At 45.6% G+C, this 19,831-nt stretch overlaps 3 protein-coding genes across 3 annotated transcripts; all 3 read left to right on the forward strand.

Annotated features, from left to right (window-relative positions):
* The first annotated feature begins 1,207 nt into the window (after positions 1-1,207).
* Positions 1,208-18,803, forward strand: LOC132338507 (UDP-glucuronosyltransferase 1A3-like). Its single transcript, XM_059868156.1, has 3 exons — positions 1,208-2,132; positions 18,374-18,610; positions 18,765-18,803. The coding sequence occupies exons 1-3, from the start codon at positions 1,284-1,286 to the stop codon at positions 18,801-18,803; spliced, it is 1,125 nt and encodes a 374-aa protein (XP_059724139.1). The 5' UTR covers positions 1,208-1,283.
* LOC132338551 (UDP-glucuronosyltransferase 1A1-like) lies at positions 7,685-9,018 on the forward strand. Its single transcript, XM_059868258.1, has one exon. It carries the CDS (start codon positions 7,820-7,822, stop codon positions 8,876-8,878), a length of 1,059 nt encoding a protein of 352 aa, XP_059724241.1. The 5' UTR covers positions 7,685-7,819; the 3' UTR covers positions 8,879-9,018.
* LOC132338552 (UDP-glucuronosyltransferase 1A1-like) lies at positions 13,558-14,535 on the forward strand. Its single transcript, XM_059868259.1, has one exon. It carries the CDS (start codon positions 13,579-13,581, stop codon positions 14,509-14,511), a length of 933 nt encoding a protein of 310 aa, XP_059724242.1. The 5' UTR covers positions 13,558-13,578; the 3' UTR covers positions 14,512-14,535.
* Positions 18,804-19,831: the final 1,028 nt, after the last annotated feature.

The raw sequence follows: 19,831 nt of genomic DNA on the forward strand, positions 1-19,831 counted from the left end.
CCTGTGTTCTTTTGTCAGCCTTGCCTGAGGCTATGGCCTGTCTTCTGTGCATCTCCTTGCTCTGAGCTGTTTGAAAATTCCCATTAAGTTAATCCATGCTGTAAACTACCAAGATGGGATCAGTGTGGGTGATGGAGCTGCTGCTCCTTTTGGAGGGCAGGGTCTCAGCAAAGTCCAAGATTTCCCACCAGGCTTGGGAAGGAACTTGCAGAAACTGCATGGAGAAAAAAAAATCCAGCAAGTTTTTAAAGCCCAGAATGCCCTGCAGAAAGAAATTGTTTCCCGTATTCACGTGATTATAGGCGTTAATGAGAGATTATCACCAACATTAAACCCCAGCAATTTATAACCAAGGAGGACCTGGACACAGGGTTGAGGTCCTGAACTGTCCCCTCACTGGCCGTGAACGATTCATGACTTTGTGCACTAGAGGGGTGTTGTTGATCTTTTTTATCTAGGGTACAATGGTGAAATGCTCTTTTGCAACTTCGTTTTATACCTGATAGGATAAGAGGTCACTTGACATTTATATGGAGATATGGGGAAAGATTTTCTGCTGGCTGCTTATTTTCCCAAAAAATGGAATTGTGCATTAAGCAAATTTATTTTTCTCAGGGATGCGAGATGATTTCGGTTATTGGAAGAAAAAAAAAGCAAAACCCAAAACCCCGTATCTGTTACACGGATTTCTCATATTAATGTTTACTGTTAAGTTATGATTCACTGTACTACTAGCATTAGTTTCTTTGGGGAAGAAAGTGCTTTAAAAATGCTAAATTACCTCATTCGGTGACAACTCTATAAACCTTCATTGGCAATTGTGGAAAAGAGTCCTTTCAGTGCTCTCTTGATAGGTACAGGCCTTCCATGTGGGCTCAGCAATGTTTCTGCCCACACACTCTGTGCGTGCATTCCTTTTAAAGGATTTTCCCTGCATTTTGGTGGCAAGAAGTGCCACAAAGCTGGGGTCCTGCTGAGGGAAGAAGGTGGCATTGAGCCAAAAAGCTAATCTTGGATGTGTGAAGGTGACACACCTTTCTTGACTCACACAAAGCCACCTTTGGAGTCCTAACCTGCCCCGAATCCTCCCTAATCATTTATCGCTTTCTGTGACCTTGGTGGAAAGGTCTGATGACGTAAAATGGGAGGAGAGTCAAAAGGGCTGAGGTGGGGCACAGCTGCAAAAGCTAGCAGAACAATCCTTCAGTTGCTTTCCAAAGCATTTTCGAGATAGAACCGGCAGGAGAAATCTCTTCCACGGCCCCTACTCCGACCACAGCAACATGGCTTTGAGGCTTTGCTCTGCCTGGATTTCCATCCTCCTCCTCCTGCCCAGCCTCTCGGATGGAGGGAAGCTCCTGGTGGTGCCCATGGTGGGAAGCCACTGGCTGAGCATGCAGGAAGTGGTGGAGAAGCTGAGCGAGAGAGGACACGAGGTGGTGGTGCTGGTTCCTGAGGTGAGCTGGCAGATGAAGACCACGCAGGCCTACAAGGTGGTCACGCACCCGGTGAGCCAGCCCCTGGAAGAGCTGGATAATGCCTTCCAGGAATACGTCGCCGTGCACCTGACTCCAAAGCCTTTCCCCCTCAATGCCCTGGCGTTGTTCAACGCCTCTGTGCATGTTTTCAGCACCTTCTTTGGGCAATGCAAGGACCTGTTCCGCAGCCAGGAGACCCTGAAGTTCCTCAACCAAAGCGGCTTTGATGCCATCCTGACAGATCCTCTCTTCATGTGTGGGCCCATCCTGGCCCATCATCTCTCTCTTCCCTTTGTGTTCTTCATGAGGGGATTTGGTTGCAACCTTCACTTTGCAGCCCCACAGTGCCCAAGCCCTCTGTCCTACATCCCAAGGCTCTTCAGCTTCAACTCAGACCACATGACTTTTTTCCAGAGGGTTGAAAACACCCTGATTTCCCTCCTGGAGCTTGATTACTGCAACATTTACTATGCAGAAGCACTTAAGCTTTCCTCAGAAGTTCTTCAGAGGGATGTGTCTCTGATGGACCTTGTGAATTCTGCTGCCATTTGGATCCTGAGGTTTGACTTTGTGTTTGAGTACGTCAGGCCAGTGATGCCCAACATGGTCTTTGTTGGGGGGATCAACTGTGCTAAGAAGAAACCACTGCCTAAGGTAATGTTCCTTCATCTACAGATTGTACATTTCTCAATGAAAAGTCATTATCTTGTTTCAGGAAGTTTATCGGTATTGATTTTCTTTTTTTATTTCTAGTAATCATTTAATTCATTCAGGTTTGAGTAATTTTTTCAGATCGGCTGAAATCAAACAGCCTTGATAGAGACTAACTTGAATTAATGAGGGTTTTGTAACAAACCAAAGAAAAAGGGATTTCATTGGCCAGATGGAAATTACTGTCCTCAGTGAATGTGTCTTAAGCACCAAGCAGATCCAGTTTTGATTTCCTTTTAACAGCATCTGACATCTATTTCTTTTATCTGATCAAAAACCCAAGAGTCATCTTTTGTTTTCAACTCCAGGCTCAAGGGCACCAGTTGATTCACTTTAGTAGTATTCTCATGACAAATTATTTCCAAACTGTGGCTGTCTGTGTTAGGTTACTCCTGTTTATGAGGGTGAAATAGAAATGTTGCCTTGAAATGGCAAGAAATAATCTTAGAGTCGTGAATTGGGTGAAAGACACTTGAATGCAGAACTCAGATCAGTTCTCATCCCTTGACATTTGCTTTTACAAGAGTTGTTCTGCAGGGTCTTAAAGGTAATCTAGAAATCTAAATCTATTGTGATAGTCAACTTGCAGTCTCTAAAATGGTAACACTGGCCATTTCTATCCAGACACAAAGCAGGACACAAATCTCTTTCCCAGGAAATTGCTCCATCACTTTTGAATTGTGGTCACGCGATATCTCTGCACAATGTCTTTGAGCTGTAGGGTGGGATTTCTCTTTCCTCTTTCAGATTTCTTTGATGGAGAGCCCTCTAAATGTGATAAACAAGGCAAAGATTAATATTATGACCTAGAATATTAGCATAAAATTATATTGAAGGCATTCTATCTTGTTGGGCGGACAAGAGTGATACCAGTTTGAGATGTAAGAGGTAAATTCTTGCTGGTTCCATAATATTAGTCTTTACTTTTATATCCTGAAGGTCTCAGAGCTGCAAAGAGTTCATAACTTTGCTACAAGGGCAGAGACATCCTGCCCTTGTTTTTCCCTGCCAGCTCCTGTCTTCACACTCCTTGTGAATATTACAAGTTCCACACCTGGAAAAAAGTTGTACTGGCCTTTTTCAGCCAGCTGCCTTTGCCACTGAAAATCCAATTGAGTCCAGAGTAGAAAACACACCAAGCAGCAACTTCCAAGATAATTTGGTCAGCTCTTATCACAGGAGTTGCAATGAAGTCTTTGCATCCAGATTTCCTGCACTTAATGACAATTATTTGTAAATCCCTTCAGTGTCCTGCTTTCAGTCTGTGCTGTCTCCCACCTCTCCTGCACTGGGCCTCTCCAGAAATTAGTTTTCCATGTCTAAGGGTGGTTCCTCCATGTCCAGAGTGACAGAGTGGAGCTACTCAGGGCAGTCCCAGCAACCTTTGGGTGTCATGAGACAAATGCCTTTGCCCCAGGCTGTAAGGATTTGTTTCTCCCAAGTGAGGATGCTGGGAGTGCCAGCACCATTTATAAAAAGAACGGGAAAATGTTGTGCTGATGGCAGCTTCTCATCACAAGGACTCCTTGCTTAGCACCCTCCAAAAGGCTTTGCTCTGGCATTGCTTTCACTTGCACAAAGACAAAACCTTCCTGCAGTGGCATTAGTGGGAGGTGTCACACCTTCTCCTTGATTTTGTCTTGCTCAAAACCCATGGAAGGGGTTTTCAAGACACCAACCAAAGACCAAAACTCCTTCTTTGTGTCCCTGTGGTGGCCTCCTTTCCCATTCTTTGCCATGACCCATCCATTAGTTCACTTTTTGCTTTAGTTCCAGGAGGATTAAAGCTAAATGGGATTGTTCTCCTCAGATTTGGGATTGCCTGGTTGATCCTGGTGGCCATGACATCTTTGTAAGAGGTGCAGGTTTGGCTGCTTCCAGGGGGTGGGAATTCAACCTCAGCCTTGTGTCCTCAGGAATGGAGTTGCATCCATTCTGCTGGATGTATTTTTATTATTTTTCACGCCGTGTATTTACCAGGTCAAAGGTTTTAACCATGATTATTTTTACAACATGACATCCCCGCTCTTGGTGTCACAGACTTAGTGCTGACAGTGTCGTAGTACTGACAAAGTTTGAAGATTAAACATTAATAGAAACTACAAAAGTGTCTGTTAGGACACAGCTTCCCTTCCTTTCCAGAAACACAGGCAAAATCACAGGCTAATCACACCCGCATTGGGAAGTTAAATATTAATTTCTGCAGCCAATAAATTCCTTGCTTACACAGCACAGACCATTGTATAAAGGAGTGCATAGATCCCTGTGGAGCAGAACCCTCTGGTTCACTCCCATCAAAATGGCTCTTTTTTACCGAGGTACCTGGATACTTCTCCTCCTGACGCTGTCTTTAGCCCTGGCTGAAGGTGGAAAGATCCTGGTGGTTCCTTGTCTCAGTTTGGAAAGAGAGTAGTCTGCTGAGGAAGGCAGGAGCCTCCCCTGAAAAGGAGAATGCCAACTCTCCCCACCCCTCAGAATTGGTATAAATTTAAATTAAGGGGCTCTCAGGCAAAAAAAATGGGAGCAAGAAATAGAAGTTCTTTTATAGGAAAGAAAATAAAACAATAAAATTAACAATGCAGTACACCAGAAGAACTCTGACAGAGTCAGAAGTCAACCTGACACCCTGTCAGTCAGGGTGTTGGTAGCAGTCTAATTGGAAAAGTGGCTGCACTCCTCCTGCAGCGTCAGGTGTGGTTCTGCTGGAGCAGAGATACTGCATAAAAGGATGTATTCTTTCTCCGAAGATCCAGTGGAAGAAGCAGCTACTGTTCCTCTGGGAAATCCAGTGGAGAAACGTTGCAGTTATTCCAGGATCTCCAGATTGTATCTGGGTAGCAAAGCTTGGCTCCTCCCTCTGGGCAAAGTATGTCCCAATGGGATGCTGTAGTTCTTATCAGACATGCTGTGACATTCCTGTTATCAGCAGCTGTCCCCTCCCTATGGAGGAGTGATTGTAATCACTCAGAGAGAGAGAGAGATAAGGAAAACTGCCCACTAGACAAAAGACAACTGCTATACAGATGGTCGTGGAATACATCTTGCCTTGCAATCTGGAACATACATCAGGATGGAAGTTCCTGGCTCAGCATGCACCCAGTTGTGGAGAAACTGCAGCAAAAGGGACACGAGGTTGTTGTGCTTGTACACTCCACCAGTCTGTATATGAAGTCAGAGGAGCCTCAGAATTACACAGTCCAAGCCTATCCAAGCCCTTACACCGAGGAATACTTGGGTGAAATGCTCAAGGCCTTCGTTAGTGCCCATTTTATTGAACAGTCTGTTTGAATGTTGTTCTGACCTCGTATCAAAGCACAATAGAAATCTCCTCAGTCTTCTTCACCAACTGTAAGAGCCTCCTGCAGAACGAGGAGCTGATGCAGGATCTGAAAGAGAGCAAATTCCACGTGCTTTTCACAGACCCCATCCTGATGTGTGGGCCCCTGGTGGCTGAGTATCCTTCCCTTCCTTCCGTCTACTTCCTGTGGGGCTTTCCCTGTGGAATGGATTCTGCTGCTGCCCAGTGCCCAAGCCCTCCTTCCTATGTCCCCAGGTTATTCTTGGATAATTCAGACAGCATGACGTTTTCCCAGCGCGTGAAGAACATGCTGGTCGATCTGCTGGAGCTCTTCTACTGTAAGCCCATCTATGATAACTTTGAAGAGCTTGCATATGAGGTTTTGAAAAAGAAAGGGACAGTGACAGAACTGCTGAGGCATGGAACCTTCTGGCTGATGAGATATGGTTTTGTCTTTGAGTTCCTGAGACCAGTGATGCCAAACATGGCTTTATTGGAGGCATTAACTGTGTTCAGAAGGAAAAACTGTCTCAGGTACAAAACTTTCTTTTGGTTTTCTATGGAAAAGGCAAAGTATAAATGTATCACAGAATGGCAGAATGGTTTGTGTTGAAAGGGACCTTAAAGATTCTCTCGTTCCATCCCCCTGCCATCCTGGGCAAGGGATGTCACTCCCATCCTTACATCAAACCCTGACTGACAACAGCTTGGTCTTCAAAGATTGAAATCCTGCAGGATGCAGAAATGTTACTTCCTAATAGCCAGCAGTCAGATTCTATCACATCCTGCCAAACCTAAAGCCTTATCAGACTTAATTAGGACAGTCTAAGTGACATGTAGCTTTTATGCAGTTGAGAGTCTCTTTTGCAGAACTGAAGAACTTTGCTGTCCTCCTCTCCCAGCTTGTATCGTGCACTGTCCATTTATCTCCTCTCCTTTCATCCACAGTGAAGGTTATAGGACTGAAGTCTTTGCTGATTTTCTATCACAGCCATCCACTGGATTGATTCCTTTCCATCTGCCTTTATTGTCAAGGTGTCAATATCCAAGCTCCATAAGCAATCCTCCTCCAGTTCCATCCTCTCCTTCTCTTCTAGATTATTAAATTAGGCTTTATGCTGTCCTGGGTATGGATATCTCCTGTAAATTTCCATTTGGACTTTTGTAGATCAACCTTCCTGTGTTCTTTTGTCAGCCTTGCCTGAGGCTATGGCCTGTCTTCTGTGCATCTCCTTGCTCTGAGCTGTTTGAAAATTCCCATTAAGTTAATCCATGCTGTAAACTACCAAGATGGGATCAGTGTGGGTGATGGAGCTGCTGCTCCTTTTGGAGGGCAGGGTCTCAGCAAAGTCCAAGATTTCCCACCAGGCTTGGGAAGGAACTTGCAGAAACTGCATGGAGAAAAAAAATCCACCAAGTTTTTAAAGCCCAGAATGCCCTGCAGAAAGAAATTGTTTCCCGTATTCACATGATTATAGGCGTTAATGAGAGGGTATCACCAACATTAAACCCCAGCAATTCATAACCAAGAAGGACCTGGACCCAGGGTCGAGATCCTGAACTGACCCCTCACTGGCCGTGAACGATTCATGACTTTGTGAACTAGATGGGTGTTGTTGGAGTTTGTTATCTGGGGTACAAGGGTGAAATGCTCTTTTGCAACTTCGTTTTATACCTGATAGGATAAGAGGTCACTTGACATTTATATGGAGAGATGGGGAAAGATTTTCTGCTGGCTGCCTCTTTTCCCAAAAAATGGAATTGTGCATTAAGCAAAAACATTTTTTTTCCGGGATGCCTGCTGGTTTTGGGTATTGAAAAAAAAAAGCAAAACCCAAACCCTAGGTAGCGTTACACAGATTTCTCATAATAATCCTTACTGTAAGTTATGGTTTTCTGTACTACTTGCATCAGATTCTTTAGGGAAGAAAGTGCTTTTAAAAATTCTAAATTACCTCACTTTGTGACACTTCTTTCAGCCTTCAATGGCAGTGGTGGAAAAGTGTCCTTTCCATGCTCTCTTGATAGGCACAGGCCTCCCATGTGGGCTCAGCAATGTTTCTGCCCACCCACTCTGTGCGTGCATTTTTTTTAAAGGATTTTCCCTGCATTTTGCCACCAGACCTTGGGCGCGGTGTGCTGGTGACAAGAAGTGCCACAAAACTGGGGTCCTGCTGAGGGAAGAAGGTGGCATTGAGCCAAAAACCTCATCTTGGCATTGTGAAAGTGACACACCTTTCTTGACTCACACAAAGGCACCTTTGGAGTCCTAACCTGCCCTGAGTCCTTCCTAATCATTTATCGCTTTCTGTGGCCTTGGTGCAAAGATCTGATGACCCAAAATGGGAGGAGAGTCAAAAGGGCAGGAGTGGGATGCGGCTGCATAAGCTGGCAGAGCAGTCCTGGCCTCTCTGGTGCCAGGCTTCCACTCTGCACAGCCCTGACCATGCTGGTGGCACTGCTTCTGCCCTTCCTGTGTCTCCTGAGCCCGGCTGCCGCTGGGAGGCTGCTGGTGATCCCCATGGAGGGCAGCCACTGGCTCAGCATGAAAAAAGTGCTGATGGAGCTGAGCAAGAGAGGGCACCAAGTCGTGGTCATCGCACCGGACAACAAAATCCTGATCGATTCCTCAGATGTCTACGAACTGAAAACCTACCCTGTGCCAGTGACGAAGGAAGACATGGAAGAACAGTTACGCTACTTCAGTGCAAGAGTTTTCAGCCAAGATCCTTTCCTGGTGAGGTTCTGGAAGCGTTTGGAAGATTACCGGAAGAGCGGGACCACGTTTCAATCTTCGTGCAAGTCCTTGCTGTATAACCAAGAGCTGTTGAAGTACATTGGAGAGGGTCACTTTGATGCCCTGCTCACGGATCCAGTGTCGCCGTGTGGGCAGATCATTGCCCTGCACTTCTCCATCCCCAGTGTTTTCTTCCTGCGGATGGTTCCGTGTGCCCTGGAGGTTCGCGCGGCTCAGGGCCCGGACCCGCCGTCCTACGTCCCACGCATGTTCTCGGAAAACACCGACCACATGACCTTCTCCCAGAGGGTCAAGAACTTCCTGATTGCCCTTTCCGAGTCCTTCATCTGCAATATTGCCTATTCTCCGTTTGAGGAGCTGGCCTCAGAGTTCCTCCAGAAACCCACAACAATGACGGAGATTTTAAGTCATGGATCCGTCTGGCTGAGGAGAATTGACTTTGTCTTTGAGTATCCCATGCCTGTCATGCCCAACATGGTTTTCATCGGAGGCATCCACTGTGAAAAGAACAAGAAGCCCTTATCTCAGGTCAGTGGGTTGCTGGGAGAGGTTGTGGCAATCACACACACCTGCATGGTCCAAGTGAGGTATTTGAGAGGGATGTATCTTAGCTTTTTCTTGGAGGGAGACTGAGGTGTTGGCACAAGGGCAGTGGCTTTAAGCTGCCAGAGGAAAGGATTAGAGGAGAGAGTGGGAAGAAATTCTTCCCTGTGAGAGTGGGTAAGCCCCAGGTTGTCCTGAGAAGCTGTGGCTGCCTCGTACCTGGAAGTGTCCCAGGCTTGGAGCAAGCTGGGATAGTAGAAGGTGTCCCTGCCCATGTTGCAGGAGGTGGAATGGGATAAGCTTTAAGGTCTTTTTCAATCCAAACCATTCTGTGATTCTACCTAAGGATATTATTTTGTTTATGACTCTCTGTACAGCCAATCCGCATTAAAACCAGGCCAGGACCACAAAATGTGAATCCAGCTCCTTTCTTTAGGTCTGCTGAACATGGGGATTTTGCTTTGTGACGGCATCACATGCTATACTGTGTTTAATTCCACCTGAAATCTGGCATAGAAATTCTCAGGCAGGAATTATTGCCAAAATGGGCTGGTGAATTATAACAGCTGTTCCAATAATATTTTTTCCTCAAGCAGAAGGCAGAAGAATATTTCTTCAAGATCATTAGCTGCTTATCTAGTCAGAAAAATACCTCAGTGGGTCATGTGCAAGAGCATCATGTTCTCTGTTATGTAATAGCAGTTTTTGAGTCAAAGGGTCATATATTGTGGTGAAAGTTTTGGTCTAACAGTTTCCATGAAAGCCAGCTGAAATCTCAGCTGCTATTTTAGGACACATCCAGTTAGGATGGGGAAATTTTGATGGGTTGTTGCAGGGAAATCTGTGGTCTAAAAAGCCCCTGATTAGCTCAGTGGTGCTCAGGATGTACATTAGCTTCTTGCTGCATGTGATGTGTATTGTTGCTTGCTTGTGCTGTCAGTGGAACTGTCTCATGTGAAGCCAGGAATTAAGTGGAAGAGGAATAAAGGAGAAGGATACTCTCCTCAGCAGTGATGAATCTGTTTTTAGTGTCATGCTGCTCTCAGAAATACATCATTTGGTTTCCTAAAAAGTTTTTTTCTTTGTAAACATTACTGAAAAATCATCAAACGCTCTTCTCTTCTTCCCTTGAACTTTTTTCACTTTCCAGCCTTTCCAAAGGCCTTAGAATGGATTCTTCAGGCCTAGGACCACTCTTACTCTTCCCCTAAATTCCCAGGCTTTTGTGAGCATGAATGAGAGAAGCTTCACAAGAAAAGAGATTTGCTTTTCACACCTTCTCCAGAGCCAACCTTCCCTACTCTCGGGCTTTGTTTCACTTCAGGAACTTCCCTAGTTCAGCTTCATTGAGTTGTTTGTTTCTGTTGCTCTGCTTTTTTACAAAAGTCTCTTTCAAATTGTTACCAAGCCCCCCCTTTTATCAGGGCAGTGCTTTTTCCTGTCTCTTCTTTCCATCAGAGCTACTTAACAGATCCTCAGGGACAAAGTCAGGCAGATCCTCTGGTAAAGCAGCAGGACATCCTGCCTGCAGGGAAAGCCATGGAGCAGCTCCAGCAGAACTCTTCTCTGAGGACAAGACTCCCTCTTTTTTTTTTTTTTTTTTTTTTTTTTTTTTTTTTTTTTTCCTCCCAGGGGTAAAGATCATAGTCCAATAGCAATGTTTATTGCATGTTTATTGCAGAAATACTGATTATTTGCTCCTGATTTCTTCCTATCTCTCCCGGAAGGAAAAAATGATGGAGAGAGATAGATCAGGATGAGAACAAGTAGTAGGGTGTGTGACAGCATCAACCCAGTGGTTTTCCTTTACTGATGCAAACCTTCTGCTTCTCCAGTGGATTAAATTCGTGGTGGTGTTCCTGGCTCCAGTGGTGAGCAATATGTAAATCCCAGAGCCTCTTCCTGAGGGTTTACATAGATACTGTGCTGTAGAGTGGCGCACTCTTTTATAATTTTAAACATGAACTCACCAAGCATTTCAGAACAGCTGTAAAATCCTTCTCAAAAAGAGTGGAAGAAATAAAGTATTTTAATACCTGGTTTCAGCAAGCCTGGTTACTTCCGAGTGCCAGCACTATTCTCAGGGTTTTATTTTGGCAAAGCCTGATTTTATTTTCAATCTAGCATCAATCAGCACAGATTGAGGCCAAAGGGGCCCCACTTACCAAGCCCAGTTCTGCCCAACCCAAATTCATTAATCTCTTAAATGGTTCATCAATGCCTTCAGTGGTTACCAGTGAATGGTTCTGCTGGAAAAGACAGATCATTAAGGGGGAATGTGGGAATCTGGCAGGGAGCTGTGGCTGTATTTTAAAGCTGCTAGGTCAGGGCAGATGAGCAGATTTTGGATTTGCTGGTTGCTCAGTGCCCAGATCTTCCTTCCTTCGTCCCAAGAACATTTACGGACAGCTCAGACCACATGGCATTTACCCAGCATGTGGAAAACTCAGCTCTCAAGTTTATAGATTCCTTTCTTTGCCATTTTTGCATATTTCCCATTTAAACTTTGGGCCTCAGATGTTCTTCACAGACAAGTAGCAGTTGAGGAGCTCTTAAGCTATGGATCCATTTGGCTTGAAATAACAGATTTTGGGTTTGAGTATCCCATGCCAGTATGAGAAACAACTGCTCACCTTTAAAAAATTTTAAAGGTTTATTAAACTTCTACAAAAAATACAACAAAAGGACTAAATAGGGAAAAATTATAGTACTGGGAGCCCCCATGATTATCAGCCGCACACTCATCTAGAACATGGATGTTCTGCCTTTTATATCTTTAGCCCCTCCCAAAGTTTTGTCAGTCAACTCTTTCTCTGCTGTCCATTGGTGAGATCACTTTCTTACGTCTTGATTGGAGGCCAGGTGTTGATATGCCACGCCTCCTGGTAACAAGCCAGCCTCCTCTCAATGCCCTCACTACTACGGCTGTTACAAGGGGGAGGAGAAAGGGGACAGTGGGAGGACATATTACTATAACATTGCTATACATTTTAACATCCACATAACATCTATCTCTCAGTTGTGAGAACCAATATTACATTACTTACCTATAACACCAGTGATTCCCAACATATTTTTATTGAAGGTATAAAATGCAGAAAGAAAAATCCATTATATCTCACGTTCAGTGATTGCTGTGGTATGGATGTTTAATGCTGTTTGCAAATGCTTTGTGTGCCTATAGCTATGTCCATGAATTGGTTTTACTGTCACAATTGATTTTTTAAAACAGAGAATCTTTTTGGTTAATAGACCTACCCTTTCATAATTTAAAATTGAAGCATCATAATGCACCAAGTGGTAGATAATGTTACGGTTGCTCTGGCAGCATCTGCATTTTCCAAGAGCTTTATGCTGCCTTCCCAAAAGTTTCTCTGCAAAAGATGGAGCCTAGAGCCACAGTAGTTTGATAAATGTTCTTAAAAATATTCTGGTGTATGCTTTCAACCACTACACTAAATTATTTTATTATCAAAATTACTTCTATGCAATAATTTTCATGATTAGGGCTTGTCTGCAAATCCTGTCTGTGCATCAATATTTTTTGCTTTCATGGCTCAGAGGCAAACTCTTCTCAGACTGATCTAGAATGGTGTTTCTGCGTTGCTGATTCAGTTTTAAGTACAACTGGCTAAATCCATGTCTGTGTCCTTCCTCCTTCCAGATCCTACTTCATCCTTCCAAAAAGAAGCCTTAAAGGGAAATGAACTTTGATAGTCAATTTTCTATCTTCCTCACAGTGTTGCAGTATAAAACTGGCAAAGAATCCAGACCATTTCCTATGTGAAACTTTAATAATTTTTTCTAATCTTTTGCAAATGGAAAGCTATATGGAATGGCAGGAGGGGAGGAATTATCTTACACTGAAAATTTGTGTTTGGAAAATTAATGGTCTGTTAATTAGCTCCTTTGAGCAGATCATTTGTTGAAGGATCCATCATTTACTTTAATCATAGAATGTCTCCTAGGAGGGTCTGTTCCATGATCTTACCAGACACACAGGTGAGGCTGACAGGTTGGTAGTTCCTTGGAGTTTCCTTTCGGTCCTTTTTAAAGGTGGGTGCAGTGCTTCCCTTCTCCCAGTCACTGTGACTTCACCTGACTGCCAGGACTTTTCAAATATCATGGAGAGTGTCTTGGCAACTCCATCAACCAATTCCCTCAGGATTCTGGGATGCATCTCATGGACCCTCATGTGTTTGGGTCATCAGGTGCCCTTATGTTTGTGTTCCTCAAGCAGTCACATGATCTTCTCTTACACTGGGTGGAGTTTTACTCCCCCAGCCACATCTTGCCATCCATCCATCCACTCAGGAGGTGTGGGGAGAGGATGCTAGTGAAGGCTGAGGCAAAGAAAGTTCTTGAGTCCCTCAGCCTTTACTTTGTCCACTGTTTCAGGTTTCCTAGTCTTGCTTACTGGGGAGGAAAGACTTCCTTTGACCTCCATGTTGTGGCCCTTCTTATTGTTGTTTTCACCTCTGGCCAAGTTCAGCTCCAACTGCACCTTGGACTTCCTGACTTCCTCCTTCATAACCAGGCAGCATTCCTCCAAACACAGTGTTCCTCCAACAGAGATGGGGGTGTTTCGCAGACTAGCTCCAACCCTGATTTGTGTCTGCCAAGTAAGATGACCCTTAACCTATTCTGCCACCTTTGCCATGTCCATGTTTAAACATTTACCAAATGCAAATAAGTCTTAAGATCATCCATAAAAACCAGAGACCAGATCACTTAAAATCACTAAGCTGGGGAACTCTTTCTGTGGAGGCACCCGGCGGATCCCTGCAGGAATGACCCCGGGGTTCAGTGCTGCTCCACCAGTTGTGCTTCTGCTCCTGTCCCTGCTGGGTCTGGCTGCTGCTGGGAAGCTCCTGGTGGTGCCGGTGGATGGGAGCCACTGGCTGAGCATGCAGGAAGTGGTGGACATGCTGAGGCAGAAGGGACATGAGGTGGTTGTGGTGGCACCTGAAGTCACTATGCGAATCAAACCTTCGAAAAACTTTGTGATGAAAATGTACTCGGTCCCCTATACACAGGAAGATTTGAAGAATCAATTCCAGGCATTTTTTCATTTTTCATTTGAAGAAGGATCTTTTCTGGAAAGATTTGTTAAAGCGTACCAAGGTGTCAAAAGAATCACTAACTTTGGGGTCACCAGTTGTGGACATCTCCTGCAAAACAAGGAGCTCATCAGGTACCTTGAGGAGAGCAAGTTTGATGCCATCCTTACAGACCCTGTCCTACTGTGTGGGGCAATCCTGGCAAAGCATCTTTCCCTGCCTGCCGTGTATTTCTTACGAGGAATCCCATGTGGGTTAGATTTTGATGCTACTCAGTGTCCCAGGCCCTCATCCTATGTCCCCAGGGGATTTACACAATTTACAGACCGCATGTCCTTTCTCCAGCGGGTGAAGAATCTACTTCACGATATCTCAGATATTTTCCTCTGTGATTTTGCCTTTGAACCCTACTCAAAACTGGCTTCCGAGTTCCTGCAGCAAGACGTGACTGTGCAGGATCTCTTACGCCAGGCTTCAGTCTGGCTCCTGAGGTCAGATTTTGTTCTAGAGTATCCAAGACCCTTGATGCCCAATGTCATTCCAATTGGAGGAGTAAACTGTGCTCACAAGGAGCTGCCTCAGGTGGGTCACACTGTTTTAATTCATGCTATGATTGGTTTCTTTGTTCGGGAGGAGGGATTTTTTTTATGCAGTAGGCACTGAGTTACTGTTTCTGGTGAGTGAGGTGAATCCTCATGAAAGGAACTGTTTATCTCTCCTTCTTCCTGACTTCCACTTCATTTGTAGGCAGCTGTTCCTTCTGGTTTTTAAAGAGTGCTCTGTTGAAGGGAATCACCAGGGTTATCTGGTGTAGGTCTGTGATGGGACATTGATTCCTCCAGTAGAGTACCCAGCTCCGATGCCTGGAGCAGGTCTGATTTGACACGTCCAGCAAGGCTTGACTGGCACTGATGGTTTGAGTTTGGGTGCAGCCTTGGTGATGAATGCCAAACTTTCAGTTCCCTTGCATGCTGACAAGAGCCCTGGGCAGTGTTCCTCCTGGAGAGCCTCCTCTGCTCCTCCAGGGGAGGAGCTGGTAACTTGGGTGAGTGCTTTTGGAGCCCTGGCTTTCTCTTCAGTCCTGTTCCTTAGGATTGGTGTGATGTGGGCTGGGATAATGAAACCAAATATGTGGCAATTCCACCCATCCCCAAGTGTGGGGGTGACTGGGACATCTGACAGACATCCCCATGCACACTGGGATTGGCCATGTGAGCTTTCACACAACTCCACCACTGCTGGACACCATGGGTGCTTTGTCAGTGACAAAAATGATGCCAGAATTGGGCCCTGAATTGTTCTGTGGAAAGTCTCCCTCAAAGAGTGTTGTCAGAATTTGACCCTGGCTAGAAGCTAGACACCCACAAAAAACCATTTTCTCATTCTCTTCTGCTTTATTGGAGCAGAGGAGGGGGAAAGAAAGACAAAAGGGGCTCATGAGTTGAGGTAAGGATTGGGAAGAAACACTTCAAGGGCAGAACAGGCTCAAAACTTAAAAGATATAAAGCAAAACTTAGTAACAGAATTAAATGAGGATAATGAGAACTAAAATAAACCTTTCAAATATCTTTCCCTGCACCCCCTGCCCTTCTTTCTTTCCCACCAACAATGCAGGGAGACAAAACTTGGGGGTTTTAGTCAGTTTGTCACTTCTAAAATTCTTTCTTCAGTTTGCTTAGGGAGAGGAGTATCTTCTGATATGCCATAGGGTCTTTTTCATGGAACAGTTCTCTGTGAACTTTTCCAATGTGGTTCTAATTTTCACAAGTAGCAGCCACACCCAACCTGCTCCAACATGAGTCCCTCCCACAGGCAAAGCAGTCTTCCTACAACTGTTTGTGTGCATCGTTTTACTTCATGCCATGTAGTCTTTTAAGGATGAGCTGCTCTAGTTTTGGAAGCAAGGGTCTTCTTTTTCTATGTCTGGAAGCAAGGGTCTTCTCTCTGTGTTTGATTTTCTCACTAGATCACAGCTTTTCAGCATCCACATGCTCCAGCGTGAGCACTCTTTCTCATGGGCTGCAGTGGAACTCTGAATTCCCCCATGCACTTCATAAATTACAGGGAAACTGTTGTTTTTCACACCTCATGACAGTGTGCAGAAGCATCTCAGCTCCAAGGCCTAGAGCACCTCCTCCTCCCCCTCCCTCCTTTTCACCAACCTTAGTGTCACCATGTTATTCTCTCACGTCTTCACTTTTCCCTTTTCTCTGACTCGTGAGAGAATTGCTGTCTGTATGTTCATTTCTTCTCACATTCTATTAATTGAAAAGTTTTTATAGAGTCCTGCAGCACTGAAAGGTTGATCTCATCCAGGCCCCGCATGGGGAGTTGCTCGCCATGCCCCTCACTGCTGGTCACATGGTTGCCGCCAGCACCACACAAACCACCGCCGGCTTCACTCAGCACCTCTCCTCATGCTGGTGAGGCAGAGTGGAAGTTTTCCAGGGCAGAAATCCACTTTGATTTAGGTGAAATGTACATCTTTGAGTTAAGTCTGTAGCTTGCTATTTAGTCTGAGTGCCTGTTCTCGCAAAAAAACCTATGCTTGGAGAAACTGCTTCAGCCGAAGGACGAGAGATAAAGGGGGAGGTGGGGGGCAGACAGAGCAGGGCAACTGACACAGGAGTTCTTTCTGATAAAGAAGAATTAGCAGCAAATGTCACACAAAATCAGTAGAATGAATATGTATGAACCTATTGTGAAATTTCATGCATATGTATTTTAGAGGGAGATAAAAAAGGATCTGGAATTCCCAGAGGTATGCATGCCATTTAAGAGGAGCAATTCCCACTGCATCCAGCACTGTAATAAACATACTGGCTTTACCACTTTCACAAAAGTTGTGGAGTTTGCTTCTGCAAATCACTGGGTGCCAAAAAGAAAAAGCCGCTGCCACCGCTCCTGTCTCTTCTGCGCACAGCATGGCTAGCTGAAAGTGGCCAAGGAAGCACAGTTCACTACGGATCGTGCTGGCATAGCCCTGGCTGCGTGAGCCCTCCCAGCGCCTGACCTGAGCGCCTGGTATCAGCCGTGTGACCACTCACAGCGCACGGATGGCCGCACGGATGGCACAGCTCTGGCCAGGCTGGGAAGGAGCCCAGTGGTCCCCTCACCACCCCTGCTAGGAGAGGAGGAAAGAGGACTTGCACACATTTTCTAGTTCTTAATTATGTCCTCTCAGAGCCACCACTGACTTTACGAATTGGTGTAGCCAATGCTTCAATTGTGAGAGCCTTCAGAGATTGGCTCTGCTGGACTGAGTAGAAGTTTTGATGAGCTTCTCTCTCAGAAGCAGCCTCTATGGCTTCTCTGCCCCCACTAAAAGACAGCTTGTGTAAAACTAACACAAGTGTTCATAAACCTCTGCTTAGAAACCTGCCATCATCATTCCATCTTCTCAGTCTTCTCAGTCTGGAAACTATCTTAAAAGAGCTGTTCCACAGCTGCCACGGGGTCTGGGTCTCCTAGAGATGAGATTTCCAAGAGAGAGGGGACACACCTTGATTTGGGGAAAGGAGAAGTCTCTGCTGGTCTGAATGGTGATGTGCATGTGACACATCACCTGCATGTGACACATCTCCTGAACATGCAGAAGGTGCAGTCAGAGGGAAGGAACCAAAGTGCAGTCCCAGAGGCACAACTGCCTCCTATCTGGGGCACTCTTTACTGTTGCTCTGATAGAGATAGGTGGGAGTTATCTGGTCATTCTATGGACTTGGCAGGAATTCCATGCTTGTTCTGCAAACTTCTATCATATCAGGGATTACACATTCACCGCACAGCACGTTAAATAAGGACCCACAGCTGGGCTGTGGCACAGATCATTTGAAAGTGCAGAGCAGGTGCTGGAGCTCCTGTGCTCTTGGGGATTTCCTTCCCTGGAGGTCCTCAGCTGATCCCTGTAGGAATGGCCCCAGGGCTCAGTGCTGCTCCACCAGTTGTGCTTCTGCTCCTGTCCCTGCTGGGTCTGGCTGCTGCTGGGAAGCTCCTGGTGGTGCCAGTGGATGGGAGCCACTGGCTCAGCATGCAGGAGGTGGTGGACATGCTGAGGCAGAAGGGACACGAGGTGGTCGTGGTGGCACCTGAAGTCTCCTTGCACATCAAACCATCCAAAAACTTTGTGATGAAAATGTACCCGGTCTCCTACACAAAGGAAGAAATGGAGAAAGATTTCAAGGCGTTTTTTAAGGTTTCATTTGAAGAAGGAACTTTTTTTGAAAGATTTTTTCACATACTTGAAGGTATAAAAAGAATCACTGACTTGGAGTTCTCCAGCTGTGAACAGCTCTTGCAAAACAAGGAGCTCATCAGGTACCTTGAGGAGAGCAAGTTTGATGCCGTCCTTACAGACCCGTTTGTGCCCTGTGGGGCAATCCTGGCGGAGCATCTTTCCCTTCCTTCTGTGTATTTCTTACGAGGAATCCCCTGTGGTTTAGATTTTGAAGCCACTCAGTGTCCCAAGCCCCCTTCCTACGTGCCCAGGGTATTTACTGACCTTGCAGACCGCATGACCTTTCTGCAGCGAGTGAAGAATCTGCTCTTTGACATCCCAGATGGTTTCCTCTGTGATTTTGCCTTTGGACCCTACTCAAAACTGGCTTCAGAGTTCCTGCAGCGGGAGGTGACTGTGCTGGATCTCTTACGGAAGGGCTCTGTTTGGCTCCTGAGGTTAGATTTTGTACTCGACTACCCAAGGCCTTTGATGCCCAACATCATTCCAATTGGTGGAGTAAACTGTGCTCACAAGGAGCTGCCTCAGGTGGGTCACTCTGTTTTAAATTTGTGCTCTGATGGATTTCTGTGTTCAGGAGGGTGGAATTCTAAGTTGTGATTGGAATCGAGTTTGTGAGTGAGCTGAATCCTCATGAAAGGAACTGTTTTCGCTTGCTTCTGATTTTCCATATCCTGTGTAGGCAGTTGTTCCTTCTGCCTTTGAAATGGTACTCAGATGAAGGGAATCACCAGGATCTTCTGGTGAAGGCCTGTGATGGGCTGTTGATGCCACCAGCAAAGGGATTGTCAGAATTTGTGGACTGTAAGACAAAGTCTTGGGTTCCTTTAATGACTAGCTCCAATGGGATGTACCAGAGACTGTTAAAAACTCTATCCTGGCTCCAAATCCCAGCCTTGATGCCTGAAGCAGGTCTGATTTGACACATCCAGGACAGCTTGACTGGCAGTGAGGGTTTGGTTGCAGCCTTGTGTGTGATACCAACTGCTCCAATATGCCGTGTGCTTGGGTTCCCTGGGATGCAGGCAAGAGCCCTGTGGGTGTTCCTCCTGGACAGCTTGCTGTTCTTCTCTGGGGGAGAGCCTGGAGAGTTGGGTGAGTACTTTTGGTTCCCTGGCTTTCTCTTCGTTCATGTTCCATAGGATTTGTGTGGTGCTGGGCAGAATCACAAAGCCCAATGTGTAGCAATTCCACCCATCTTGAAGTACAGAGGTGGCTGTGACAATTTACAGACATCCCCCTGTACAATGGGATTGGCCACCTGAGCATTCACACAACTGCACTACTGCTAGACACCATGGGTGCTTTGTCAGGGATCAAACCAAGGCCAGAATTAGGCTCTGAAATGTTCTGTGGAAAGTACCCCTCAAAGAGTGTTCATAAATCTCTGCTCAGAAACCTGGCATCATCCTTCAGTCTCTTCAGTCTTCTCAGTCTGGAAGCCATCTCAAAGAGCTGTTCCACAGCTGCCGTAGGGTTTGGGTCTCCTAGCGATGAGTTTTCCAAGAGAGAGGGAGAGGGGACAGTCCTGGCCTGGAGGGAGGGAGAATCTCTGCTGGTCTGAATAGTGATGTGGATGTCTTGCATGTGACACATCACAGAATTTCCAGCCAGAGGGAAGGTGTCCAAAGTGTACTTTTCTCTGCGTTCTTAGGGCACCCTTCAGTGTTGCTCTGATAGATAGATGGGAGTTACCTGGTGATTCTATAGACGTGGCAGGAATTCCATGCTTGTTATACAGGGTTTTAT

The sequence above is a fragment of the Haemorhous mexicanus genome, chromosome 26 (genome assembly GCF_027477595.1).
Source record: "Haemorhous mexicanus isolate bHaeMex1 chromosome 26, bHaeMex1.pri, whole genome shotgun sequence".
Taxonomy (NCBI): Eukaryota; Metazoa; Chordata; class Aves; order Passeriformes; family Fringillidae; genus Haemorhous; species Haemorhous mexicanus.